Source organism: Lethenteron reissneri, unplaced genomic scaffold (assembly GCF_015708825.2).
Source record: "Lethenteron reissneri isolate LAM-NWPU_2019-01 unplaced genomic scaffold, ASM1570882v1 scaffold_532, whole genome shotgun sequence".
NCBI classification, from domain to species: domain Eukaryota; kingdom Metazoa; phylum Chordata; class Hyperoartia; order Petromyzontiformes; family Petromyzontidae; genus Lethenteron; species Lethenteron reissneri.
Window position 1 is genome coordinate 4000 of NW_026892054.1, and position 10435 is coordinate 14434.

A 10435-nucleotide genomic window follows, 5' to 3' on the forward strand; every position below is an offset into this window, starting at 1 on the left:
TAGACTCACCACCCACTTACTCACCCACTCACTCATCACCCAACCACTCACCCAACCTACTCACCCACCCACTCACCCACCTACTCACCCACCACTCACCCACCCACTCACCACCCACTCACCCACCCACCCACTCACCCACCCTACTCACCCACCCACTCACCCACCCACTCACTCACCACCCACCCACTCCACCTACCCACCACCCACCCACTCACCACCCATCACCACCCACCCACTCACCACCCACTCACTCACCACCCACTCATCACCCTCTCCCCCACTCACTCCCTCACCTACTCACTCACCCACCCACCCACTCACCCATCCATCTCACCACCCACTCACTCACCCACCCATCCACCCACTCACCCACCCACTCACTCACTACACCTACCCCACCACCCACTCACCCACCCACCCACTCACCCACCCACCCACTCACCACCCATCACTCAACAAACCCACCACTAACCCCACCACCACTCACCTCACCCACCCACCCCACTCACCCCACTCACTCACCCACCCACCCCCACTCACCCACCTATCACCACCCACTCACTCACCCACTCATTCACTCACTCACCCACTCACCCACTCACCCACCCACTCACTCACCCACCCACCCACTTACTCCCACCACTCACCCACCTACTCACCCACCCACTCACCCACCCACTCACCCACCCACCCACTCACCCACCTACTCACCACCCACTCACTCACCCACTCATTCACTCACTCACCCACACCCACTCACCCATCACCCACCCACTCACCCACCCACCCACTCACCACCCACTCTCACCCACTCACTCACTCACTTTTTCAAGATTCACTGCAATTAAATCTTATCGGCTCAATTTTTCGTAATATTACAGCTTCCGTTCTAGGATTGGCAAACCGAGCTAGTAAAGTATAAGCTGACATACTTTTACAGATTTTTTTGTTAAAATCAGGCGCGTTAGGTTGTCGTGAGGGACATTTACCTCAACTTTATCGGGATAAACGACGTGGCACGATTAACGAGGGTTACTTTCTTTATTTTCACAACATTTACTTATTATACTTTCACGCGCGGAGTCACCCGAAGGCTTCCTGACCCCCACCGAATTGGCGGGAATTTTCAAATGTTTCGTAAAAATTACCTGAAACCAGTTGCCCGTGTTTCCCTGTGCGACTAGTCGCCGGGGGGGACAGGACCTGGTGCATGTCCGCAGGTGCCGGTGGGCACCTCCCACATTGCTGCCGCAACCGGTGGATTCAGTTTGGTAAGCGGAGCTGGTTTGTACACCCTCTCGCCGTGTGAGTTTGTCTCCTCTCCGTATCGCAGGGCCGAGTGTGGGCTGTGCTGGCGAGCCGGGCCGTGCGTCGCCGTGTCGGCCTGCGTGCCTGAACGTGAAGGACACGACGACCCGGTCGACTGCTCTTCGTGGGGAGTCAGCTTCCAGGCAGAGGTCGCAACCGGGTACCCGATACCCGTACCCTACCCAATAGCCGGCTACACGTACCCAGCCGGGTACGGGTAGCCGTTTGCGACCCTGGTGCGGCCGGGTACTGGTAGGCCGTGAGTCACTGGTGAGTCACCGTTTGTCACTCATTTCCCAACGTCTTGTCTCTTCTCACAATTCAAGTTCATAGAATCAACCCACTCGCGCCTGCAACATGGCTTCATCCCAGAGGTCACAATCAGGTATCCGATACCCGTACCCTACCCGATAGCCGGCTACCCGTACCCGGCCGGGTACTGGTACGGGTACCCGTTTGCGACCCTGGTGCGGCCAGGTACGGGTAGGCCGTGAGTCACTGGTGAGTAACCGTTTGTCACTCATTTCGGGTAGGGTACGGGTAGGCCGTGAGTCACCGGTGAGTAACCGTTTGTCACTCATTTCGGGTAGGGTACGGGTGGCGTACGGGAACCCGCACCCGGGGGTACTGGTACGGGTAAGGAATCAAAACCCGTTTGCGACCTCTGCTTCCAGGGCAGATGAGCCCGACCCACCTGGAGGGCCGGCGTCACGGACTCGTTCGAAGATTCGACTCTCACGATCCCCGCGCGTTGCACGCTCCCACACCGCCGTGGCTTGTCGCGCTCGCGTGAGTCGTGGCGAGCGTTTGGCTGATCCTTTCCGCCATCGAGCTGACGGGCGTTGTTTACACGTTGTGGGTGGGAGATGTCTATTGTGGGGATCTTGTAGGACGCGATTGTTGTGTTGTTAATTTCTCTCGCTGCTGTGTTTTTTTTCTCTCTCTCGGTGTACATATTGTACAGTTGGGTTTGGGTAATTTATCGTGCTGTCTTGTTATTGTAGGAGCGCACCTGCTTGTTGTTCTGTATAATTGTACGTCGGTTGCTTACTTGCGGGGGAGTTGGCAGCCGGGGACGGCTGGAAGCTACAGAGAGGGGGGTGATGTAGTGACTGTGATGTCACCGTGTGCTGCCGGGCTTACGAAGCTACGGCGGATAATGTGTTGGCATTACGTGCAGCCCGCTCACTGGGCGTAGTACCAGCAGCGCTTAGCGGTGGACTTGGGTGAGCGCTGGTCAGCGCGGAGGCACCACGTGCAGTGTGCGGTGAGGGAGCGAGAGGGAGCGTCAGCCAGCCAGGGTTGCGTTGGGGCACGATACGCCGGTTGACACTGCCGACTCGTCACCGGATGATGTTGGAGGGGAGCACCGGTGGACGGGGGCGGATCGGACGGTCACGTGGTATAGAAGAGCTCTCGGGAGCCTTCGTGAAAGAGTCGGAGAGATCTAGAAGGTGGGCGGGGCGAGGGCCGGAGCCAGCCCAGCCCAGGCCGATATAACGGGGGGGGGGGGGGCCCGTGAGGGGGTCGTGGGTTCTTCGTGTGGCCGTGTGAAGAAGATTCGGGGAGAAGAAGCCTCTAGCCACGCGCTCCGGGAGACAGCAGCTCGTGGTCCGGGCCGGGATAGCGAGCCGTGTCTAGTGTGCCGTAGCGTGGGATAGATGGGCCCTCAACATAGTAGTAGATTTTTACCCTTTCAACTGGTACAAAACTGACACCTTTATACAAGGGGTCATGTTTGCAATAACCACAACACAAGCAGTCAAAATGCAAACAAAAGAAACTCTGATGATGATGATATGCACTGTCCTTGAAGTTGATTGGTCCACACCCGAGACAGCTTTCCTTAGAGGCCCAGTCTCCATGGTGTTGGACCAGATGACGCCACAAGGCGCACAAATCAACACCCAAGGTTAGCTCGTGTGTGTTGAGTTGGTTGAAATAGCGTTGCCTCCCAAGACGTCATTCCGACTCAGTTGGATTCACTACGTAGTCTAAAAACATGGATTTAAACAAATGCAAACAAGCCTCCAGGAAATTGTTCTTGAAGCACGGCGAGAGAAAAAAAGGCCACAAATGTTTTAAGAGACGCAGCAAGTAATTTTATTGCAGATAGTTTCACATCAATAATGTAATCTCAGTCAACACTAACCGTGTTATTATTGATCCCCCCATTATGGCAGACATTGTGTCAAAGGTAGAGGCGCAGCCCTGCAATTCCTGCTCGTGCCACGCGGCAGATGGGGCACCACGAGAGGCGGGGGGAGGGGTAATTTTGACTTTTTCACGTTGGCCAGAGATCTTTGAAGAGGACTTTGTACACGATATGAATACGTCATGACCAATGCCGACAGGAACTAAACGAGTTTGTCGTGAGTGTTGCTGCAGTTGTGCATGTTGTCGACTTCCCACAGGATTATAAGATAAAAGGCGTCAGTGATGTTCTCACAGGTCAACAATCTTTAGGACCCGACGGGCCATTCCATAACTAAAGCTTCATCCTCTGTTCCTGAGGATATCGTTTTTGGTTGCTTAGTACACTAAGAGAACAGATTTAAAAATAATCCATTCTAGATTTGAACGCTTTCATGACTGCAAGGATTCATACTCTTAGGTGTTTTCTGGTAAAGTCACGTGGGTAAAAAATAAGTAAATACAATTTATATAAATAATAATACAAACAAAAAATAAAAAATTATATATAACATTTTCTTTATTTCTATTGCTTTTATTATTTTTATTCTTATTTTCCCCTACGTGATGTAGAAATACTAATAGATAAAATAAATAAAATAATTATCTTTAAATATATATTTTTTTATCTTCAATTTTATTTTTACCTACGTGACTTTACCGAAAAAAACGAACACTTTCAAAAGAATCCTTTTCTCGGAACATGGAAAATTACTTTTTTTGAGGAGACTGCGAGTATCCAGCTATATACTTTTGACACAGCTCTACTACTTAAGATTTATGTTCCATTAAAGTTAAGATTACGTTTAAAAATCACGACTTACGTCCGGTAACGCTGAACACACAAAATTCATTATGAACGATCAAAGACAAGTCTGACATTGTCACTTAAACAAGTGTTTTTACAGAAATTCAGGCAATTTAAAACAACACGTCACCACAATTTCTTGGCTGTAAGTTTTGTTTCTGTGTAACCCAGTTTTCAAGACTTCAAGTCAAATTGTGTAAACGCACACAATCAAAACGTATCCCACGACAATTCTTGAACATTTAGGTGGTAGTTAGCACCTTTTAACGCCTCTGAATTTTCATCGATTCAAACCCCGAGCCATTTAATGTTTGCATCTCTCATTGCCACTGCCAAAAAATTAATTCCCTCAAGTTTAAAAATATTAACGATGCAGATATTATGATGCACTTTCTAAAGACTTGTACTATTTTACTGTTCAACGCCTGACAGAGGTCGGACCACACGTTAATGGAAGCCTCATTTTTGTAAAGAGAAAAGTAAAAAAATTGACATTGCTTGGTGATGGCCGTTGTCTCTCTTCTGAGGCGCTCGCTCGTCACCGTGGCGTGCGAGATGACCACAACCACCACCACCACCACAACCACCACCACGTGACTTTTATTTCGTGTTGCGCTGCATTTAGCGCCACAGCGTGTGGATTTACAGCGTTCATTCGTTTGTTGCTGGTGACTTTGTGTATTTCATATCGGAATCGCCTCCAGTGCTGTTGCTGCTGGCGGCAATAAAGTTGTGTACAAGTCCAAAGTCTCTGTCTCTCTTCTCGTCTTCACTGTCGCTGCCCGTCGGAGCTCGGCGTCTACGGCTCCTCTCCTAGGTGGGCGTCCCCGGCCCGAACGCTCGCAGGAAGCCCTCCTGTGTGGCAGCACAGAAACAGAACGGAAAGAGAGCCCACCACCACCATCATCGTCATCATCATCACCTTTTGGCGTTGTTCTATGATCTGATACTGGTGGTGAGTCACTGGTACAGAGACACTGGGTAGTGAGACACTGGGTAGTGAGACACTGGGTAGTGAGACACTGGGTAGTGAAACACTGGTACAGAGACACTGGGTAGCGAGACACTGGTACAGAGACACGGGGTAGTGAGACCACCGCTAGTGAGACACTAGGTAGTGAGATACTGAGTAGTGAGACACTGGTAGTGAGACACTGGGTAGTGAGACACTGGGTAGTGAGACACTGGTACAGAGACACTGGGCAGTGAGACAATGGTAGTGAGATACTGGGTAGTGAGACACTGGGTAGTGAGACACTGGTACAGAGACACTGGGCAGTGAGACACTGGTAGTGAGATACTGGGTAGTGAGACACTGGGTAGTGAGACACTGGGTAGTGAGACAATGCTTGTGAGACACTGGGTGGTGAGACACTGGGTAGTGAGACACTTTGGTTGAACGCGTGGAATGTTCGAACGCTCACTGCTGAGGAGAGGCTGCCACTCCTCTGTCGGGAGCTGGACAGGTACTGCCTGGATCGCTGTGGCATTCAGGAGGTCCGGGTGGACCGGCTCTGGCTCCTGACATCATGAGGGGTGGACAGTCCTCTACTGGGGGCAGGAGACTGCCAAACAACAGGGAGTGGCTCTTCTTCTGAATAAAAGAATGAAGGGGGCATGGGAGCGTGGCGGTGAGGTGTGGAATTTGTAAGCCCCAGACAACTTTGGGCTCACCTTTCCATCAACCAGAGGCGAGGAGTGGTGGTCGTGGTTACTTATGCCCCCACCGAAGACGAACATCCGTGGAGGGATGCAGACAAGGCCGATGAGTCAGATACCTTCTATGACCTCATGTCACAGATGCTGGCTAAAATGGCCCCTCGGGATAGAGTGAATCTTGTTGGGTGACTTCAATGCCCGAGTTGGTCATGATGCTGGCACCTGGTCTGGAGTGATTGGAGGACATGGGTCAGATCAACTCAATAACAACGGTAGGAGGTTGCTCGATTTTGTACAGCTCATGGGCTTGTAATTACCAACACGCTGTTCCGGCGCAGTGGTGTTGATGGTAGCGGTGTGTAACCCCTCACCCAGCCTCCCTGTTCCATGAGCCAGGTCTTGCGTGTGGTCAACAGCACAGCGGCCACCGCGTCCGTCAAGGGCCAAGTCTCCTCCGAGTCGCCCAGACGACCGGAGGCCCTCAGGTTCTTGACGAGCAGCGCGCAAAACACCACCATGGACAGCACGCAGCCCCAGCTCATGGGCCCCGCGGTGAGAACCTGCCAAGCCAGGGTCATGACCAGCCGGCGCGGGTCCACTTGCTTCGCCAGCTCCTCCGCGCGCCTCACAAAGTCTGGGATGGAGGCTTCGAACTCCGCCAGCAACGCGTCTCCTCGGGTGTCCAGCGCCTCCTGCAGAAGCTCCACACGCATCCGCACCAGCCGCCGGGAGGTCTGGAGCAGCGAGCGCAACCTCCCGGAGCTGCCGCTGGATTTTCCGCGCCTGCCGCTGCAGCTCCTGCCACTCCTTGAACTGCTGCAACTGCTGGAAATGCTCCTGCTGCATTTCGTGCAGCTGCTTGAACCGACGCATCAGCTGCACCTCCTGGAGCTGATACTTCTTCTGCAGCTCCTGCAGCAGCTGCTGCTGCTGCTGCACATCCAGGAGCTGCTCCTGCTGCTGCAGCTGCTGCACAAGCTCCTGTTGCCGCTGCACCTGCTGGAGCTGCTCCTGCACCTGCTGCATGTGCTGGAATTGCTGCTGCCAGAGCTTCTCCATCCACTGCTGCTGCTGCTGCTGCGACAGCAGGAGATGTTGCTGCACCGCCGGGAGCTGCTCCTGCAACTGCTGAAGCTGCTGCTGCAGCTGCTGCTGCAGAAGAGGCTGCTGCTGCTGCACAGGCTGCTGCTGCTGCTTCGTCTGCTGCGTCAGGTGAGCCACGTAGCCGGAGATGAGATCGCCGGTTACGATGGTCAGCACTGCATCGCTTCATCCTCCTCCTCCTCCTCCTCGCAGCCACCGCCCCTCGCCTGAATCTCCCCCGCAGAATGCGACGCGGCTTGGGCAGAGACCGCAGGCTGCATGGCGGTGTAGGCCTCAGTGGCGGGTGTTGACTTCGTTGTTGCTGATTCCGCTGCCGCTGTTGCTGTGGGAGGGTCGTTGATGTCGCGAGGCAATTGAGGAGGTAGAGGAGGTAGAGGGGGTAGAGGAGGTAGAGGAGGAGGTAGAGGAGGTGGCAACTTCGCGACTCGATGGAAGCTGTTGGCTTCTACCTCCATTGCGATTTGGTTAACGGTGATGTCGTCGGATCGATCCGTGGATCGATTCCTCCATGCGATTACGTTAGAATCGACTTCGATTGCAAGCCGTCGGTCGATTCTGACCTCGATTCACGATCCTCACGGGGGGGGTCACAGAGACCCATAGACTACAGGAGAGATAAATAGTAAAAAATAATGTCAATAATAATAGAAATAAAATAATAAATCACGACGTACAGTTTTTTTTTTTCTGTGCCTTTTACACCTGATGAAGGAAGTTTGTGTTGCCTCCGAAACGTCGTGATTTATTATTTTATTTATATTATTTATATTTTGTATTTTACCTACGTGACTTTACCGATAAACCTACTCCTGGCAGTCACGAAAGCTTCAAATGTAGAATTACTGATAGAGACCCATCGACTCTCTAAGCTGTCTTGTGGTTGTTGTGTTTGACTTGCATCCCACTGGGATGTTTGCACACAGCGTTGGTGTACACGGTGACTTTTGTCTGCAATATTTTGCTGTGTTTTCTTGGATTTTCTGTTTGCACTCAGTCACATAGTCACTTTAAGATGTTTTTTGTTCATGTTTTTGTTTTTTGTTTGTTTTTTCATTTTGCACGTAGTCACTTTAAGATGTTTTTGTTCATGTTTTAGTTTTTGTTTGTTTTTTCATTTTGCACGTAGTCACTTTAAGATGTTTTTTTGTTCATGTTTTTTTGTTTTTTCAGTTTGCACCCGATTCAAGAACCGAATGGCTCACAGGGCTCTACCTAGTACATGAACTTGAACTTGACTCACGCACAGAGACCCATAGACGACACCACGCAGACAGCCAATGACACCTGGGGGCTCTGCCCACGTGGTGCGTAAGCCCCGCCCCCTCCTGACACGTGACCCGCGCTGGGCGTGGCCAGACGCTGTCACGTGGGAGCTGCAGTGGTGCCACGTGTCTCTGTGCTGCTGCTGCTGCTACTTGAAGCCGGTACGGTTATAACAGCAATTGATTAACAGATCACTTGCCTTGACGGCTTAGCGGATCAATTTAGACTTAAAACTTTCGTGGCTGCAGGAATTCATATTCTTGGTTCTTTTGGTAAAATCGCGTTGATGGAAAATAAAAATAAGAAAAAAAAATGGAAAATAATAAAAGCAAAACACGCCATTTTTTTCAATATTTTATTATAATTTTTTTCTATTTACGTGACTTTATAACAGAAAGAACCAATAATCTATAGAGGGTTAGCCGATTTAATTCGTTAATCGATTTGTTGTCTGTTGGGATTTTTGCACACAGAGTTGGTGTAACTGTGATTTTTGTCTGCAATATTTTGCTGTCTTTTCTTAGATTTTTCTGTTTGCACTCAGTCACATATTCACTTTAAGATGTTTTTTGTTCATGTTTTGTTGTTGCGGTTGTACCCGATTCAAGAGCCGAATGGCTCACAGGGCTACACCTAATACTTGAACTTGAAGTGGTGGTGACGTCACCAGGACGCTTGTGCACACACCACACACACAGTCACACACACACAGTCACACACACACAGTCACACACCCACACACACAGTCACACACACTCACACACACACACACAGTCACACACCACCAGACACACACACAGTCACACACACAGACACACACACCGACACACACAACAACAACAACAACCCCCATTCGCCACATTTTCTGTTTGCACTTAGTCACATAGTCACTTTAAGATGTTTTTTGTTCATGCTTTTGTTTTTGTTTGTTGCGGTTTGCACCAGACTCACAGGGCTACACCTAATACATGAACTTGAACTTGCAGTAGTGCAGAGCTAACACAGGGAGCGGATTCAGCAAGTTGCAGCAGCCTCTTTCGAAGGCGCAGCGACGTCTCTCCAGCAGCAGTAGCAGCAGCAGCAGCAGCTGCAGTAGCAGCAGCTGCAGTACACGTGCACAATTCATCCAAGGTGGGTTTGGTGGTGTGTGTTGTGGTGGGGTGTGGGTGTGTGACTGTGTTTGGTGACTGTGTGTGGTGTGTGACTGTGGGGTGTGTGACTGTGTGTGACTGTGTGTGTGTGTGACTGTGTGTGACTGTGTGTGTGTGGTGTGTGCACAAGCATCGTGGTGACCCCCCCCCCCGTGTGCCACAGTGCCGGCCTTGATAAGTGCTGCTACTCGCTAACAGCACTTGCCCCCGACAGTCTGTTAGAGGCTATACGGGGGATCTTTGTCTTTGGCAGTGGCGGTGCAGGGAGGTGCGTGCAGGAGGTGCGTGCAGGAGGTGCGTGCAGGAGGTGCGTGCAGGAGGTGCGTGCAGGAGGTGCGTGCAGGAGGCCGAACGGCGCCCGGAGGAGACGCGTCCACGAAGAGCTTCCATGAAGAAGTGCGGGAGCGAGGCGAGAGAGGGATGGGACCAAGGAATTGTGCGTGGGAGGTCTCGTGAGGGAGGGGAGCGAAGGGGGGGGGGGGCAGATGAAGGTCAGCGAGGGGCAGGAGCTCGGCCTGAGGGGCACGGAACCGGGGCGGAGTCGGGGAGCGGGAGGGGAAGAGGGGGAGAGAGAGACGGCGCAGCAACAGTCGAGGGCCAGAGACGCGGCGAGCGAGAGACGCAGAGACGAGGCGGCGTGGGGAGCGCGGCAAGAGAGAGAGAGAGACAGCCATCAGAGGAATTTCATTCAACGGTTCTTGAGGCAGAGGCTAGGGGGGTCCGGTTCGGACGGAGCGAGAGAGACGGGGCGAGATGAGGGGAGGGGCAGAGGAACGTCGCGAGAGATCGGCAAAGAGAAGGGGAGGCGAGGGGAAGACAGGAAGAGAGAGAGAGACATCAGAGGGCGCCGAGCCTTCGTCGATTTATAAGCGAGAGGTTAGGGGGATTCAGTTGGGAAGGAGGGAGAGAGACGGGGAGGCAGGGAGGGAGAGAGACGGGGGGCAGG

The 10435-nt window shown here is 52.1% G+C and overlaps 1 protein-coding gene across 1 annotated transcript; it reads right to left on the reverse strand.

The window, feature by feature from the left end:
• Positions 1 to 5038: 5038 nt before the first annotated feature.
• LOC133339899 (anti-apoptotic protein NR13-like) lies at positions 5039 to 6689 on the reverse strand. Its single transcript, XM_061548019.1, has 2 exons — positions 6343 to 6689; positions 5039 to 5167 (listed from the first exon to the last, which is right to left on the reverse strand). The coding sequence occupies exons 1-2, from the start codon at positions 6682 to 6684 to the stop codon at positions 5126 to 5128; spliced, it is 384 nt and encodes a 127-aa protein (XP_061404003.1). The 5' UTR covers positions 6685 to 6689; the 3' UTR covers positions 5039 to 5125.
• Between the last annotated feature and the right edge of the window lie 3746 nt (positions 6690 to 10435).